Genomic DNA, 18,571 nt, shown 5'->3' on the forward strand with positions numbered 1-18,571 from the left:
CACGGGAAAGCAGGAGGACACGAGCTGACTCTGGGCTTGTCCAGGATTTCCCAGGGAGAAACCATCCCGTTCCCAGCCTGCCCCTGGTCAGCTCGCGGGCCAGCTCGCCTGCGTGCAGCAGCCGGGGCCGCACCGCCACACCCACTCTTCACGTCTCTTCTCCATCTTGGATTTGATTTACTGTCTCCCAGCTGCGCTCTGACAAAGGCAGGGAGTCCGTCTGTCTGCTGGGGTAGGGGGACATCCTACCTTAGCCAAGAGAAAGGTGATCCAGGAGTCACTTGCCTGCCAGAAAACCTCTCCTCCTCCCCAGGAAGACTGCTCTCCATTCACCATGCGTCCCAGCAGAAGCCATCAGCACAGCCATGAGATGTCCCCTTCCAAAGGTGCTTCCCACACATCTGTCTGTCACCCCATCGGCGACTTGTCTTTAGTCTTCAGGGCCTGCCTCCTTTCTTCCTGTTCCCTCCCACACCCCCGGCGCCTGGCTCTTGACTTCTGACCCCTGCCACGGTGGGCTGTGAGCCCAGCCTGCAAGGTCCCCTCCTGACTGAGCAGAGGGGCTCTTTTACACCCAGAGCTAGTGTCTGACCTTCCAGGGGCAAAACAAGTCACTGAACGCCACGCCAAGGACCCGGGAAGGACAGAGCCCCCTCTACCCAGTCGCAGACTCATTTCCACCCCTGATCCTCGTAGGAACTGATGCCTCCATGTGAGCCACGCCCTGCCTTCATCCGGAGAGGCCACCACTCATGCCAAGCCCAGCACTTTGGGTTAGGCTGACCCGGCCTGGCGCTGGGTCTCCCCGATGACCCCCTAAGGCCCTTCCCAGGTACTCAGACCCTCTCCGGAGAGTCCCCAGCCTCTCTTCATCCGGAAGGAGGTGGTGTTCTCCCAGCGGCCCCCTTCGAATGTCTTGTGTTCTAAAAATGCTGAACTGTCCAGAGGGGTTGGTGGACGAAGGGAAGGAAGGGGAGGGAGGCAGGGAGAGGACCCTCCGGCCTGGTAATCTTGGTCCCCCGGCCTGTTTCCCAGGTGGCCACCCGACCTGTGGGCACATCACTAGGCCCATGGGGACAGAGGCCTGTGGTCTGGCATCGCCCGGATTGGGAGAACACTCCTGACCCCGTGGTTCCCTCACCTCCCATACACTTGCTCAGAAGGAAGTGGACACATTTAACGGTTCCGCTCTCTCTGTGTAGGAACTGAGCTAGGTGGACTCCGTCCACTTTCCAGACCACCAGTGTGGTTCTCTGAAGGGTATTTGGGCCACGGTGAGACTTTGCCATCCAGGTAAGCCTGACAAGACAGTAAACAAATCCCCGTTTGGGCTGAACCTTGGAAATCCACCTTGGGTTGGGAATCCCTTTGCCCATGGAGCTGTGTTCCATTGTGTTTCGGAGAGCAGAGGGGAGAAGGTGAGTTTGCTGTGACCCTCACCCGGGTCCTCCCCGCAGGTCAGCAGGAACAGGCTGAGGACAGGCCCAGGCCCATACCCTCCCAGAAAGGGCTCTGTTCTTCCTTTCGGTTTTCCTTCTGTGTGAGGACCTGTGTTTGGTTTGGATTTGCGTTCTGCTTTCCCTGCCTACCTTGGCATGGCACGGTGCCACCAGTGGCCTTTGTCACTGCCTCGAGCTGGTGACAAAGGGCCAGGGGATGTGGGTCTGCAGCAAGGCTCTTTCCCTTACTGCCTGTAGCCTGCCACCGAGTCCCCTGCGTGTTCCCTGAACAGACACTCGGGCGGGACCCCAGCTCTATGCACACGGCACCTTGGGCTCAGAAGTGATGGGAAGACACCTTCGGTCAGAGGGGAAGGCCCTGACTAAGGGGTCATGACATGATGGGCATCCAGCCTGGGGAGACCTCAAGGGAGGCAGGGCACAGCCCAGCTTTGCACAACCCCACAACTCCCACCTTCCCTCACCCTGGCTGAAACCTAGGAGGTTTTACAGTTGGCCTAACCCTCCAGCCGCAGGCAAGGTTTCCCAACTGTCCACCCTTGGCATCCACCTCGCTCTAGGGACACGGCCAGGGCTCCACATTTGCGCATAAATTCCCCCCACATCGGGTTTGTAAAGTCTCCTCTCTCGGCTAGTGCAAACCAAGAGAAGAACCCAGTTTTTAAAAACGAAGTCACACGAGATTTCAACCCCACAAACCTAGAACTGGCCATTTGGATACCTTCCTGTGTGCCGCAAGGAGGCCTCACTGGATTTTTCGCTTAAGTGACAAGAAGCATCTGTAAAACCACACCAACCTGGTCTTTGAAATCGGAACTTTTGTTTAAGGAACGTATCTGCAGCCCCTAAACGCAGACCAATCTTCAGGCTAGCCCAAACTTTGAGGTCGAGAAATGCACATTTCTTCTCTGCATTTTCTCAAATGGATATTTTTTAACTGTCTCCTAGTTGAGCCCGACTTAGAATGGCATATAGGATCTCCCAGAGTTTTTAGGTGTTATTTAGAAGCTTCTAAAGCAAGTTTTGGAAGAAAGACTAATAGCTATAAAAATATAGACATATATATTATATATAGTTATATATATATTTAAAGAGATATCTATATCTATATAAAATTACTGTACTCTCTGAATCTGTACACAGTCTGACTTAAACAGCCCAGGTAGTATGGGCTATCTAATGCATGAATGTAAATATCCTGAGATCTGCCTTCCTCGCAATGTGCCGTGTGCATACGGGGAGAGGGCTCTTGTCTCTCATTCTGTCTCAACGGACAAATGTGCAAGTGGTGCCGTCTTGTCCACCAGCGAGCCACTAATGTGGATTTTGTGCTGAGACCACGCAGGGAGCAGGACCGGCAGCACTGGGGGGGCAGACTGGATGCTACTTATGAGGAAGAAAGTACCATGCCTTTTTTATTTTCAATAAAAATACACTTATACAGATGATTATCAGCTGTCTTTTGTGGCAGGGGCCTGGTCCTGGGCAGTGGGGGGCATGGGAAGGAGAGAGTGGGCTGAGTGTGGGGTGTGACCCTTCTTTGAGGGCCCGGGGGGGACCTGCTTCATTTCCATATGGTTTCGTCATAATACCCAAGACTGGCATTGATGGGGACTCTAAGGTACCAACCTTGTCTCTCCTCCCCCGCACTCAGCCATCCTGATCCTTGACTGCGCTGAGAAGACCAACCCTCCAAGTTTGCCTGAGACTGGGAGGTTTCCCTAAAACATGGCACTTGCAGAAAAGTGCCTGGGTGGCTCAGTGAAGTGTCCCACTTCAGCTCAGGTCATGATCTCACGGTTCATGGGTTTGAGCTGTGCCATTGGGTTCTGTGCTGACAGCTCAGAGCCTGGAGCCTGCTTCAGATTCTGTGTCTCCCTCTCTCTCCCCTCCCCCATTTGTGCTCTCTCTCTCTCTCTCAAAAATAGATTTTAAAAAAGTTAAAAAATTTAAAAAGAAAAAAAACTAGAAGTAACTAGGAATTTTCTGTGTTGCTCCTTCCATCCCCACCCTACACCTCCTAATTTAAAAACAAAAGTCCTCCCTTCCAGACTCTGACACAGGGATAACAACATTCCGAACAGGGATTCCTAGAAGGGCAATGCCCTGCTGCAAAGAGAGGGGCGCTCTGATGGCGACCTTACAGGCTGGCAGATATTCTGCTCACGTGGGCTCGCGGCCTGGAAGTGAGCCCAGCCCAGGGAAGTACAGTCCCTGCCCAGAAACACGGAAGGGTCCAAGGGATATGAGGTCGTTCTGAAGCTGCCCTCAAAGAGCAGGGCGGAGGAAGATCTGGTGCCTGGGCACTTGTTCTGTGGAGTTCCAGGTGATGCTAGCTTCAGTGCCACTGACTTCTGCCTGGAGGGTTGCCCTTAACCTTTGAAACAGGATATAGTCTCAGGGGCTCGCGTGTTCTTTATGAGAACTTGCAGTTTCATTTTTATGCCAAACTCCAAAACACAAACGTAATAAGCATGCCTGGATCATGGGAATACACACAGAGATTTTCAGAGCCCGTCTGTGTGTTCACAGCCTGACGGTGACAAACGTCACGGTGGGGGATGAGAAAAGAAGCCAGCTGGGCGCCATGGCCAGCTTGCCTCCCCTCTGCCAGGCCTCGTCACCCATCGTGCCTGGACACTGCCTTGAGTGATCTCCCTTCTGTGTCCCCCCACGCTCCCCCAGCAAGCTCGTCCAGGCCCCGGGCGGCAAATCCCCTCATAGGCACCAGATTCCACGTGTGCACCTCCAGCCCCAGCTGTCCCTGTCATCTCCAGACTTGGGTTTGTCCAGCAGCTCACTTGCTGTGAACAGGCGGCTCATCGCAGCCCAGCAGGACCCCCAGATCCCCCTCCACTGCCATCTTCCTCCGCTCCACGCGTGGCCTTGTCGGCCACCACCGTGTCTCAGTGCAAACCCCGACAGGCATGCTTTATGCCCCTGTGCCTTGGGCCAGTGACCGATAAATCAGCAAGTCCTACCACCTCCCACCTCCACATCTCTGAGATCCAGGCACTTAACACAGCTCCCCCTACCCGGGTCCAAGCCACCGCCGCTTCCTGCCCGGACTACAGTGAGATCCCGACCTCAGCTTCCTGCTTCCACCTCTGTTGTCCCCACCATCAGCTCCCACAAAAGCTGGGGGAATCTTTACAAAACACAGGTCAAATCATACGTGAATTAAAAACCTGCCCATGGGGGCGTGTGGGTGGCTCAGTTGGTTAAGCGTCCAACTCCCGGTTTTGGCTCAGGTCACCATCTTGCAGACTGTGGGGTTGAGCCCCACGTCTGACTCTGCGCTGACAGTGTGGAGACTGCTTGGGATTCTCTTCCTCTCTCTCGGCCCCTCCCCTGCTCTCCCTTTCTCAAAATAAAAAAAAAAACAAAAAACACTGCCCACGACTTCTACAATTATAATAAAAGCCACACTCCTTCCCCTGGCTCACGAGGCCCTTCCTGACCTGCCCCTTGTTTCTCCCTCACCCCCAACCCGACCCCTCCTCCTGTTCCCCTCTCTCCCTTGGCCACCCTGGCCTTCCTGCTGCTCCTTATGTGCCAGCTAATGTGGTTACAGTCACTCTTTCCCCAGTGGTCACCTTGTGGCTTTCTTAGGCCACTTAGTCATTCTCCCTTCTATTGCCTTAGTTTATTTCAGTACAACGCTTCTCACTCCTAAGAACCCTTGCTGACACATGCATGCATTTACTGTCTTTTCCTTCCCACGAGAATAGAAGTTACCTGGGGTGCCTGGGTGGCTCAGGCGGTTAAGCATCTAACTCTTGATTTCGGCTCAGGTCATTACCTCATGGGCCGCGTTGGGCTCTGCATTGAGCGTGGAGCCTGCTTGGGAGTCTCTCTCTCTCTCTCTCTCTCTCAAGATAAATAAATAAACCATTTACAAACAATAGAAGGTGCCTGAGAACAGGGACCCCACTCTGGTGTTTGGTCTTATTCATTGCTGAACCTCCAGCCCCTCAAACATTGCCTGGCACAAGAAATATTTGTAGAATTAATTAACTGAGTAACTGTGGGTTGTGAATGTAACACCATACACACAGCATAGAGAAAAAAATACAGCATTTTATTGCACATAACTTTCGAGAGTCTCCACCTCATTGTGGATGGGGGTGTGAGAGGCAGGAAAACCTGGATTTGCAAAATCAATGGGGTTCAGGCCTCTTCCTGTTTAGTGGGTCTCTTTGGGCTGACTGTCTCTTGGGTGGACCGTCTTCCCAGGCCTGCTCCCTTCTAGAAGGCACCCAGGTGTACCCCTGAGCAGGTGCTTGGGGTCTCTGGCGCAGAGGGAACCAAGCTCAGATGGAGTGGTTGAGGTCCTGGCAGGTGTTAGGGCCAGACTGGGCTGCCTCCCCTTCAGGTGACAGCAGGGCTGTTCCTGGGCCCTTCTAATCTCTGAGGGTGAGCAGTCTGCCCCCACGGCTCCAGATACAAATGTCTGGGTTGCAGCAATCTCTTCTCCTGATCGTGGCCTCTGCCCAGCTTCCTGCTCTCAGCCCCAGCCGCGGGGACCCTGGAATCTGCGCCCTCATGCAGGCTGGGAGAGGGTTGCCGGGGCTGGGGTGCAGACTCCTGTGTGCAGCCACCCCCTTCCCACCGAGGCTGCCCGCGGCCACAGGCACTTCTGAGGATGGCATGCCACAATGTTGTGGGGCTCCCGGGTGCATATCCATCTGGGTATCTTTACAACCTCCTCACCCCCATGAGAGAGGATGCAGACATGCCCGCCTGGCCTCTCAGCCCTGCCCTACATTTGTCTCCCTTTTTCTTTTGTCAACGATCCACTAGGGTCTAGAAGAGCTAGGGTCTCTGCTTCCTCCTCCGATCTGAGCAGAACTTGCCCTACATCTGAACCTCCTCCTGGCTCATGCCATCCATGAAGCTAGACTGGGGACTGTGGTTTCCTGGAGAAGAAGAAAGAACATATCCATTTATTATTTTCAAAATACTATTCCCATGACAAACACAAAGACGTGTTCATACCATGTGAAGTCCAAATGATGACAGAACAAGCCATATGGAGGAGGATTTCCCAGTTGCTCATTCAAACAGAGGAACGTGGAGCCTTGAGTCACCACATGGAGCACCGCAGCGTGGGAACGCCCGTACTTGGAAGAATTGGAACCAAATTCCCATTGCAAGCTGTGATTTCATTTCAGCAAAACACCAGCTGTCACCTGGCATTACAGTCTGAAGAATAAATGGCTGCATGAACGTCGGGCGCTTAGCACAGAGCCCGGCATACCTAGGAGTCATGAGTGCTCCTTAAAGGCTAGCTGTCATTCTTGTTTATGATCCTCTCTCTCTCTGCTAAGTACCTGACAGATATCATCACGTTTACTCTTCACAGAAAGACTGGAAGAGAGGAATTACCACCTCCATTTTGTTACCGATGAAACCAAGGCTTAGCAAGATCAAGTGACTTGCCCGTGGTCAGAGAACAGGTCTGCGGCAAAGTCTCGAACCGATCTGGCTTCCCGGCCTGTGTGCACCTGACTCCCCCAGCCCTCGGCCCAGCGTTCAGCAGTCTGAGCTGCGGGCTCTGGGTACACCCCGCTGTCTGGAACTGGCCCGATCCCCCCCTCTGCAGAGCACCCCCACGCCCCCGCACCCCCAGCTCAGCGGGGGGCCTGATTGTCCTCACCTGGAGTGTTTCTGTCCTTCATGCTTGATTACTTGCTGGTTCCTTTCTTTTCCAAGTGGCCACTTGAAGGAGCGGAAATCAGGGCGTCTGCCAGCCAGCCCCCGGGAGGCTCCCCTCTCCACTGGGCTGCTGGTGGGGGCCTGTCTGGGCTGCATAATTAAAAAGCCAGCTCTTTGTTCAACCAAATCCGCGGCTTCTGCCAGCGTCCTGTGCACCCTGCAGGGAAGAGCTGGTGCCTGACATCACCCGCTGACCTCCAGTGCTCTGAGGTGGGAGAAACCAGGATGGTGGCAGACTGGACAGACCAGCCCCAACCTGAAATGAGGTCAAATGGATGGTGGCTGTGGGGAGTGCCAGGGGCTCCAGCCAGTGGCCATGCAGGTGGGGGCCGAGGAATGATGCTGGGGGAGCAAGGCTACTATGGGCTGAGAAAACAGCCCCAAATCCTGCTTTGCCACTGGCTTGCGGAGGGAGCCCATAAAATGCGAGGTCAGGCTAAACTGGGTGGCGAACGCACACGCCTGCAGGGTGGCACAGGTAAACGCGTGAAGCAAGCCAGGCCCTGTACATCAACCCAGATGCGACACGACTTTTGCTGAGAGGCTTTTGGGGTCGGCCTGCTTGGGAGGCAGAGGTCAGAGGTCAGTAATGGAGCCCGTGTGCTCCATCAAAGAGGTTTCAAACCAAAACGAGAAATGACAAATTGAAGCTCGTCAAACAGAACATGGGATGGATGGGCCAAGTTCAACCAGTTGTCTGCCAGGTGGTGACTTTTGGCCTACATTATTCTACCTTGTTGGTCAGGTGAGTAGCAAAGGACTCCACACATCATTGACTATCAGATTATGTATCAGAAAGAATCAGGGATTTAGGAGGCAGGCAGATCTGGCTCGAATTTTGTTCTACCTTCTACTGAGTGACTCCTACAAGTATTTGGTCTCTCTGTGCCTCAGTTTCCTCATCTGTAATATGGGGTTGATAATAGAAGTGCCTTCCTCCCATCATGGTTGTGGAGACTAAATGAGATGCTGTATCTAAAGTGCCTGACATGTAGCAAGCCTTTATATATGGCAGCTATGATTATAGTTAATTGGGGCCAGTGTCCGTAGGGCTGCGAGAACTCTCAACAGGCCTCCAATCTAAGAGTTCATCATCATGCTTTTAAATTCATACATTTTTATCCTTTTCCATAAAACTGTTATATTAAGTGGAAAACTATAAATGATATATTTTGCGAGCATAATTTTTTCCCCAAATAAATGAATTCCCAAAGCAAAGGGGAAAACGCCCTTGTCAGAAGATGCGACGCTGGCTTGATGGAAACTTATGATGGATGATCAATAAACAGAAACACCAAGATTGAGCTGCTCCAAGAAGCCCTTAGATTTCTCTATCCCATGCTCTTAGCACGTTAATCAAAAAAGCCCAGAAGCAGAAAAAGGTAAGAGAAATGGACATTTACTGAGTCTGACTTGGGAGTCAGACTCCATCCAGTCCTAACGTTATTACAGCTGGCTGCATGACCTTGGATAAATTATATAATCTCTGGTCCTCAGCTGCCTCATCTGCAAAATGGGAATAATAGCGTGGGGGGTGCACTAAGAGGAGAGAAGGTAATATATGTAACGTGTTCAGTACCTAGTACATCCCCAATAAATGATGGCTCTTGTGGTTTCTCTTGGATCCTATTCAAGAGGCTTACTGCTTGTTGCTCCTGCTGGTGGAATGAACCGGCCAACCTTTCATGCATAACGTTTCAGTCCCCAGAGGGATCAACTCTCATAAAAACATGGCCTGGTACTATTCCATTGAGTTCCAACCACTCCCATTACTGTCAAAACACTCAACCCGTCCGATACACATATTTGCATGTTAATTGTATTAAAGAAGTATATGAAACAATCTGCATTGTCCAAATTATCACCGGAGGCCCTTCGACCCCAGCTCAGGGAAGAGTCTTGGTGGGTAACCCATCTTCTCCCATCCGATCCAATCTTAGCTGGCCTGTCGCAGCAAACGGCACAGTTGCTGCAACCGCTTGACTTCAGATGAGACTCTCTGGGAAGAGATTTGCTGAAAACACCCAGTGAGAGGCAGAATGACACGCTTGTAAAGGGAGGATACACGGTGGAGACTGGACACCCTTGGCTAATGACCACGTTTGGCTCTCATGGCCTGTAGGTCTTGCTTCTGAGGGACTAGCGGAAGGAAAAACCAGGTGACTCTGCAGTTGGGAGCTGTTCCCTTGAGTGGTCTTCACAAGGCGAAGGCGTCCCCAGTCTTCCTGGCGGTCCATATCTCCCAAGTGCCATGTGAGCTTTCCATCACCCCTGGGAGATGGGTAGATATCTCCGTTTTATAGATAAGGAAAAACAGAGGTCCACAGAGGTTTAGTATCTTGTCCAAGGTCACCCAACTAGTAAGAGGCATGCCGATGGCAAACAATCATGGGATCTATGCGTTTGCAGATTTTGGTTCATTCTACCCTTGGGAATCTCAGAATGTTCTGTTCACACTCTAAGCCAGTAGGATTCCATGGGGGAAGGAACACTGTATGCCTTGACCCTCTCGAAGCCAATAGTTAACACTGGCCAAATCTGGATCAGGAAAAGTGTGTTGGACTCTCTCTTCTGTGGCTGCCAGACTGTCACTGGGGCCTGGGGGGGTGGTAGAGCCGGAATCAACATGGGCAGTGATTGAGAGACCAGTCCTTGGCGTTAGCCAGCCTGTGGTCAGGTTCCAGCTTTGCCTCTTATTAGCCATGTGACCTTGGGCAAGCAGCTTTACTTCCCTAGGCTTTAACATGACAAAAAGAATAACTCATAACTTTTATTGAGTGCTTACCACGTGCCAGGCACTGCTCTCTTTGCTTGCGTCCTTGTATCACCTCAACAACCCTATGAATTAGAATGTGCCATTACCCCCATCATACAGATGAGGAAATATTAGTAATGACATTTCAAAAGCCCTGAGGTGGCAGGAAGCTACATCCATGCAAAGGTTCAACGCGGTTTCTCTCAGTGGCCTTCAGCTAGGCCAGGGGTCAGCAGACTTCTCTGCAAAGGGCCAGATGGTGAATGTTTTAGGCTCTCAGGGCCGCACGTCTCTGTCCTACCTCTTCAACTCTGCCCTTGTAGCACAAAAGCATCATAGACAGGATGTACACGGCGGGTGTGACTGTGTTCCGATAAAACCTTACAAAAACAGGCAGTGGGCCCACCCCTGATCTAGGTGAATGGCTTCTCCTCTTGTTAGGGCCAGTCCTGCTAAACTCCCATCTGTCCCCTCTTTTCTCCACTTTTTTCTTCAAAGAACCTGAGTCGGACTCACCCCGGGGGTGAAGGGGGGTGAGTGGCTAACATAAGGATATAAAAAGAAGATGAGGACACTGGGGAATGGGGGTGAGGGCAGTGTAGGTCAGAGAAGAGGCTTACTGGTCTCTCTAAACCAGTGACGTAGGCAGGGTCCCATCAAGGACAGTATTTGGGTCAGGTTGGCAGGAAGGTGGGTCACGGTTCTCAGGGGCAAGGAGGCGGACCTGGAGTAAAGGAAACATGTCTGGACAGTAGGAAGCTTTAGATGGGGGCCCAGTCAAGAGGGCTGAATTGAGGGACCATCTCCGGCCCTTGGAGGGAGGGGAGGGGGGAAATGCAAATACAAAGGGACACTGAGCCCACTGAAAGAACTGGAGCTGGAGAAGAGCCTGTGGAGGACTCTGGACTTTGTTGGTAGGATGGGACGGCTAAGATCCCGGCTGTCTGCAGCAGGGTGGGCTCAGGACTAGCAAAGGGTTGGGCTACAGCTGAGCCGAGATGGGGAAGTCAGTTAAACCCCTCAAGGGGAAAGCAGCGAAGGCCTCCTACTCTGGCCTGTGTCTGTTACCCGCTCCAGGAATCGCTGCTCAAAAAAAAGTCACAATTCAGCCCTTGCTGAGCCCACTGGGTGGCTCAACAAAGACCTGTTGCTTAATCAAGTGCATTCAGTTCAACAGACATTAAACCCATACTACGTGCCAGACCATGGGGATACAGAGACAGGACATAACCTCAAAGCTGTCACAGTTTACAAGTGAGAGAAATACACGCACAACTTTCTATACGAGACAGAACATTCACGGAGGCATAACCAAGCCCAACGGGGAGCCTTCTAGCTGGGGATGGCCTTTCAGAAGAGCTCATTCGGAAAATATGAAGAATGATCATTGCTATGTTCTTAATCTAGGAACCGAGTGGCTCCCTGCAAATTTTCATAGGGACGAAGCTCTCCCACCTTGTCTTTCTAGAACTCACGTGAAACACTTAAACAATTGAGGACTTGTTTCCCCCTGAGAAGCATGAAGAGATCGGACTTCCCAGCAGAAAAGAGAGGCCTCCTAATAACCAACATAAAAAATAAATAAATAAATAAATAAATAAATAAATAAATAAAATGGCCTCGTGCCCTCAGTTCCTTCCTGGAGAACAGACTTCAAGTAAATTGTGTATTTCTCTTACCAAAATGACCCGAAAGAAAGCCTTTCCTCTCAATAGTTGTACTTAAGTTTTAAGGGAAGTTAGAGGAGTTTTCCAAGTTTACAAGAAACGTATAAACTGATTTTAAAAAACCCCAGGCTCACAGAGATAATAAAAAATGCATTTAATAGCATTTCAATATACAGCTTAAATGTATAGTAAGTCTTCTTGTCGTCAGTGCATTACAGGGATAGAGAAGAGAAAGATCATTTGTGAATGCACAGTCAAATGCTAAGTAGGAGTGCTGATAAATCTTGGTGTTCTTACACTATTAAAATTCTGTTTTATGAAACATAACTTCAGGTGCAGTGTTCTGTGCCAGCGTGGGGAGTCGTCTGGTCCAGTGTGCGATCTACAGTTTTAAATTGAATTGTATTACAAGTATTAACAAAAGAATAAAATTTATTATTCACAAAACTTAAGTGGTTGTCATAAAGCTTACAAGAAAGTACAGCCTAGAACGAATGAGTTGAAAAATTAGTTTTAAAAATAATAAAACTTACTGGACAGTTTTGGAAAATGAGATTATAAAACAAAGAAAAAAACAATTGGCACAGGTTAACCACCTAATTTCTAAGTGCACTTTGTAATGGTCCTTGCAAGCTGCCACTTTTCCCAGGATAATGACAAAAAGCTTCAGTCAAGTGTCACTGGCTTGTGGTGACGGGTTTTTTATTGCATTGCCAAGAGTGGATTTTAAGAAAAAACACTACAAAGGTTTCAAAAACCCTATTTATTCTCTATCATCAAAAATAGCAACAGGGGGACTTATACAACTTTTCTGTGAGTACCCACCAGTCTATTTTTTTTCTTAAAAAAAATAGAAGTTAGTTAAAGAAAAATGATTTGGTTTTTTAAAAAATAATGTAAGGAAACACTTAATCAGATAGCCCAAGGAGTCATCAGAAATATGTGTAGCAAGAAAGCTTCATTGTTGGCCCTCTCTGGCCTTTGCACGTCTTTTACTAGACTAGAAAGAGAATGGACAGTACCAGTATGTTCCCCAACCTGCTTGGATCAAATTGTTTTGTTTTGAAACCCATTATTGCTAAACCAGAGTGTTGACACTGAGAGCCGAGGAGTCCGCTCATAGAGGATAAAATTGAGAGGCTGCTTCCGAGGACTGGATCTCCACCTGGGCCATTTTGAACTGGGTGCACTGCAGCCACTTGCGAAGGGCCACCAGGCCGGCACTGCTCTGGGCGGAGCCCGGCAGCGTCCGTAAGCTGTGGTGGTTCACGTGGTTCTGAATGGCCTGGAGGCGAAGCTGGAGTCCGGCGGATAAGTGCTGTTAAGAAAGGGCAAGACATCTAAGTTTAGTTTCTTTCCTCCAAGTGGGCACGGTCAACCCAGGGAGCGCCGGCTTGGGCATCTTCTGCAGGCAGAACTCCTACGTGGTTCAAGTGCTGTCTGGCCTGAACAGGAAGGTCACCTCTCAACTTGGCAGCGTGCGGGGCAGGGGATGTGGGCAGGCAGCATGATTCTAAAGTCACTCTGGCCCAGATCCATCCCAGTAACGCCAATCCCAGCTTGACTCATCCATTGCAACGGGCACCGACAGCTGACACGTATTCTTGACCCCTGGGCGCTTATTCACCACGAGGGCCTGGGACAGCGGCGAAGGGCCTGGGCTCTGCAGCCAGCTCCCTGGGTTCAAATCCTAGCTCCTTTGTGGACAACCCTGGGAACAAGGTTTTCCGGGCTGCGTTTGGATTTTCTCATGGACAAACTGGGGATAGTAACACCTCGTGGGTTTGTTTGTTTGTTTTTTAAGGATAAATGAGTTAATGGAGGGTTTAGAACGGAAGTTGGCGCGTAATATGTGCTCATTACATTTTTTTTTAAATATGTTTTTTTTTTTCCAACGTTTATTTATTTTTGGGACAGAGAGAGACAGAGCATGAACGGGGGAGGGGCAGAGAGAGAGGGAGACACAGAATTGGAAACAGGCTCCAGGCTCTGAGCCATCAGCCCAGAGCCCGACGCGGGGCTCGAACTCACGGACCGCGAGATCGTGACCTGGCTGAAGTCGGACGCTCAACCGACTGCGCCACCCAGGCGCCCCAATGTGCTCATTACATTTTAATCATGGTTACAGTCTCTCTGTTTTCGTGTTAGCGCACACAGAGAAGCTAGGTCCAAAGCTCTCTGGGCCTCCTCAGAGTTCCACAAAGCAGGGGCAGGGGCAATCCAATGCCTCAAGGAGGAAGTACAAGTGACTGTTTTCATAGTAAAAGCTAGCGGGAGATAGGACTTCGGCGGTGTCGGGGCCCCCACCTGTGGCCACAAACTGCACCAACACCACGAACAAGACCACGCCTGCAGTCACTGCAGATGGCTGCATTTCTCTCTCCGTGTCTGGGTACCTTGAGGTCACCCCCCCCTTATTTCAGCCAACATCCCTCCCCAACTCTGAGAAGAAATTCAGGCAGAAGGTTTCCATCTTCTGCCCCCTGCTTGCCCTATAATCCTCACGCCGTAGACGGAGCCCAGGTTTGGGTGGAGCAGGTGGCTAAGCTCTGCCATCATAATGTCAAGTAACTTTACTAGTCATGGAGTAGGTTTTGCCCAAGTGATGACAGTGTGTCACTCGAGGCGGGGTCTGGCAGCGGAAAAGTCACTGGGACAGGGTCTTTCCCTTCCTGACTGCACCCCCCCCCCAGTTACCCTTCTTTCTGGTCCTATGTTTCCTCATATGTAAAACAAGGGATGGGGCCAGATCCTTGCCCTTCTAGCTCAAGTCCATCATTCATTCAATGTTATCCTTCCTTAATAGAATTCTTCTTGTCACAAAAAGTCCATTTTAGGGGCACTTGCGTGGCTCGGCTGGTTGAACGTCTGATTTCAACTCAGGTCATGATCTCACAGTTTGTGAGTTCAAGTCTCGCATGGGGCTCTCCGCTGTCAGTGCAGAGCCCACATTGCATCTTCTGTCCTCCTCTCTCAGTACCACCCCCCCTTCAACTTGCACTCTCTCAAGAATAAATAAGCATTTTTTTTAAAGCCCATTTTATTAAAAAAAAAAAACAACCTTTTTAATGTTTATTTTTGAAAGAGAGAGAGAGAGAGAGAGCATGAGCGAGCAGGGGAGGGGCAGTGAGAGAGGGAGACACAGAATCCGAACAGGCTCCAGGCTCTGAGCTGTCAGCACAGCTGACACGGGGCTCAAACTCACAAACTGTGAGATGATGACCTGAGCCAAAGTCAGACACTTAACTGACTAAGCCACCCAGGTGCCCCATAAGTCCATTTTATTTTTTACAGTTCATTTAAGTAATCTCTACACCCCACGTGGGGCTTGAAGTCACAACCCCGAGATCAAGGGTCATACGCTCTATTGTCTGTCTGAGTCAGCCAGGCGCCCCACAAAAAGTCCATTTTAGTGGCCAGGAGATAGCAATGAACACGCGTGGGCCCAGATCCCATGTGTGTCCTCTGAAGGTAGGGTAGGCCTGTGTTCTGCTCAGGAACTGAGCCTCGTCCGGACTCTGGGATCCCCCCTCCACCCACATCCTCATAGAGAGCGAACAGGACGCGCGTGGCCCCTGCTATCACCTCGGCCTGCACGGCCCTTACCCGGCCCACAGTCTCCCACTTTATCAGCACTGGGCGGCCGAGAGCAGGGTGAATTCACCTTGCTCCATGGTAAGTGGAGCATCAGTGAGCCCTGGTAATGTCATGACCCTTCTCTGGAGGGGACTGGGCTTCCAGTCCACCAGGGATGACTTACCTTGGTATTTGACTGGATCATCGGCAACCACATAGGTATCAGCTGTGTGGAGAAACACAGAGGCCTTGTTATTAGCTAGTGGTCTCCATCCCCACCCCCATTCGCTTCCATTACTGCACAGGAGAGCAGAGCACACAGAACCCCTTTGACATCACAAAAGGGTGGGACCCTGCTGCGGAGTTATCCATTAACAGGAAAACATCTTTCTGAGGCCAGACCCTGCTGAGCTGGTGGCATTTGGAGGTTAATAAGTGCCCCATGAGTGCCTGAGACACACACTTTAGAGTAAATGACTGATTGTCTCTTGAAAGCGACCACACATGGGAAATTAAATGTGTATTTATTTAATTAAATCCTCACTTTCTTGAAACAGAATTTCCTCCACGGGATCTCTGAGACGAGTCTCCGAGTAGGATGGCGACTCTATTTGCCCAGAGTCGTTAAGAAAATATCGCTGGGAATTGGTTGAAATGCTTCAGTGATGGAAAAAAAAATTAAGCCCCAAAGTAGCCTGGCTGTGATTTGGAAGGTGGGAACACAGCAAGAGTGACTTGGGCCAGAGGTTTGGATGGCACAGGTCACATGCAGGCGAGCAGCGGGGTCCCTGCTCCAACAGAGGGCGAGTCGCTCAAACTGCAGGCATCTAGGGAGCCCCGCCCTTCTGCTGCCTCTCTGGCCCACCCTGAGCCCCTCTGCTGTGCCTTTCCTAGGAAGCCACATGGTGTCTGACCCAAGGGCCTCCAGGAGCAGCTCCCCTCTCCCTGCTTTGGTCTCTCAGCCACGTTTCAGCCCTCCGGAATATAAGGCTGCCTCGTAAATCCACAAGTTAGGGACAGAAGACAGTGTTTCCCAAAGTGTGTCCCACAGGACTCTAGTTTGGTGGGTTTAAATGGGGGAGGGAGCACTGGTATAGTAAGTTTGGAGATGCTAGGTTCCTTATTACAGCATTGCTCAGATCTTTACTGTACTAAATATGCATCATATCACTTCACTCTGTTCCTTCCAACCCTCTCTACTCCAAATTCAACAGAGAAGTACAGTGTCATGGGTTGAATTGTGCCCCCTCATGGTCCCTACCCACACTGCTTCAGAATGGGAATTTATTTGGAAGAGGGGTCAATGCAGATGTAATTGAGTTAAGGTGAGGTCCTTCTATGGTAGGGTGGGCCCCTACCAGTATGACTGATGCTCTTATAAAAAGGGGAAGATTTGGACACAAGCCAAAGAAAGCCAAAGACTGCCAACCAACCTCCCGAAGCTAGGGGGTCAGGATAGAGCAGATTCTCCCTCACAGCCCTCAGAAGGAACAACCCTGCTGCCCCCTGACCTCGGACTTCTGGCTTCAAGACTGTGGGATAAGAAGTTTCCATGTTTCAGCTGCCTATTCTGTGGTGCTCTCACAGCAGTCCTAGCAAACGAATTCCAGGGCACACTCCAGGAAGCACAGCCCACAGTTGGGAGTGTGCCAAGGGTGAGGAGGTGTTAGGGATTCAGTTGATGCTGAAGCGTGAGGTTCTCAGGAGGGGGGGGGGGTCACGAGAAACATGTTTAGAAAAGCAGAGGTGAGGCCCCTCATCATCCACCCATGATGCCTTGGGAGGCCACATCAAGGGATTTGGATTTGTTTCCAAATCCAATATAACTTTGAAGAGGGAAGCCCTCTTCACCATTCACCATGAGTGGAGCTGTGTTCCAGAAAAGTCACAGTGGCAGCAATCTGCAGACTAGGATGAGGAAGAGGATGGACCATGGAGGCCAGGTGGAGGCTGCCTCGATGGTCCAGGTAAGACCAGGCGTGGCTTCCAGGAGGGAAAAGGGTGGCTGCCTGCAGACACAACCTGAGAGGGTCTGAGGACAGGTCTGCTCTTTGGAGCGAGGAAAAGGTCAGAGCAGAAGGTGAGGTTTCTTTTTTTTATATATTTTTTTAATGTTTATTTATTTTTGACAGAGAAAGAGAGAGAGAGAGAGAGAGAGAGAGAGAGAGAGAGAGAGAAGAGCACGAGCGGGGGAGGGGCAGAGAGAGAGGGAGACAGAATCCGAAGCAGGCTCCAGGCCCTGAGCTGTCAGCACAGAGCCCGACGCGGGGCTCAAACTGTGAGATCATGAGCTGAGCCGAAGTCAGATGTTCAACCGATTGAGCCACCCAGGTGCCCCGAAGGTGAGGTTTCAAAGTGTGGGCAAATGGGAAGAGAGCTGTGCCATGAACAAAATGAAAGAATTAGTGGGAGGACTGCTGGGATGCAGGATAATGACCTGTCTGTTTACTACTCATGGCCACGGGCCACAAGGCTCATGTGATTCATCAACACACACACACACACACACACACACACACACACACACACACACAAACTTGGTGAAGTGACAAATTACATTTCTCTCTATGCTTTTGTTCCCAAGGCTCAATCTGGTTGCAGTTCTGCTTCGAGCATTTTGTTGAGATACACAATTTGCTAATTTGACTTCCACTGATGTTCGCCCCTAAGCACATGGCTCATGTTGCAGCCATGTAATACTCTGTCTCTAGCATAAATATTGTGTTTAGGAATGTGGTATGATATGTACCAGATGATATAATTGGACAAAAACTCAAAATATCAGAAAATGACATTTTCTTTCTGCCTCCTCCAACCACCAACCCTTATAAAAAACTTGTGGGATTACAAACGTCAGAGACAGATAAGGCTATGCTCTCTGGCCATTAGCAGGATTGGCTCATGTAAACATTCTGACTGGGAAAAAATAAACTAGTCTAACCACTTCCTCTCCAATGTCTGTACAGCAAAAAACAAGCTCTAAGGGTCCTAATGTCTACAAACTTGCATTGACTTTTGACCTATTTAATATGGAGCAAGCCTACATGCCTCTTGATATTTAGGAAATACCCAAACTAACCTCCTGCTAAGATCCTGAGGGACCAAGGAGGGTAGAAGCCAGGAGACACTGAGTACTCTGACCCTGGGTGGACACCTCTCCCAGTGCTCTTCTTGGGGCTAATGGCCTGTATGAGGCAATCAAGGGGAATAGTGAGGTTGGGTTTAGAAGGGTTTTTGCTATTAGCCCATTTACAAAACACGTGACCATATCATTCTAAAATATATCTGCAAAGGCCCTTCAGGTTTGTGACTTAAGAATCACATGACTGAAGTCTTCAAGTTAAATCTCATTATTATTGATAGCATTATATAAGCCAGCAGTCATCCTATTTCAG

At 50.3% G+C, this 18,571-nt stretch overlaps 1 protein-coding gene across 1 annotated transcript in view; it reads right to left on the reverse strand.

The window, feature by feature from the left end:
• Positions 1–12,061: 12,061 nt before the first annotated feature.
• Positions 12,062–18,571, reverse strand: part of UNC79 (unc-79 homolog, NALCN channel complex subunit) — a 213,917-nt gene continuing 207,407 nt past the window's right edge. Inside the window, exons 48-49 of the mRNA XM_047080178.1 lie at positions 15,361–15,402; positions 12,062–12,918 (exon numbers count right to left, since the gene is read on the reverse strand). Coding sequence (XP_046936134.1) covers positions 12,718–12,918; positions 15,361–15,402 — 243 coding nt within the window. The 3' untranslated portion in view covers positions 12,062–12,717. The remainder of the gene's footprint in view (positions 12,919–15,360; positions 15,403–18,571) is intronic.

This window comes from Lynx rufus, unplaced genomic scaffold (assembly GCF_022079265.1).
Source record: "Lynx rufus isolate CCGP_SWC_20201006 ecotype Redwood Valley unplaced genomic scaffold, mLynRuf1.p SCAF_17, whole genome shotgun sequence".
Classification (NCBI taxonomy): Eukaryota; Metazoa; Chordata; class Mammalia; order Carnivora; family Felidae; genus Lynx; species Lynx rufus.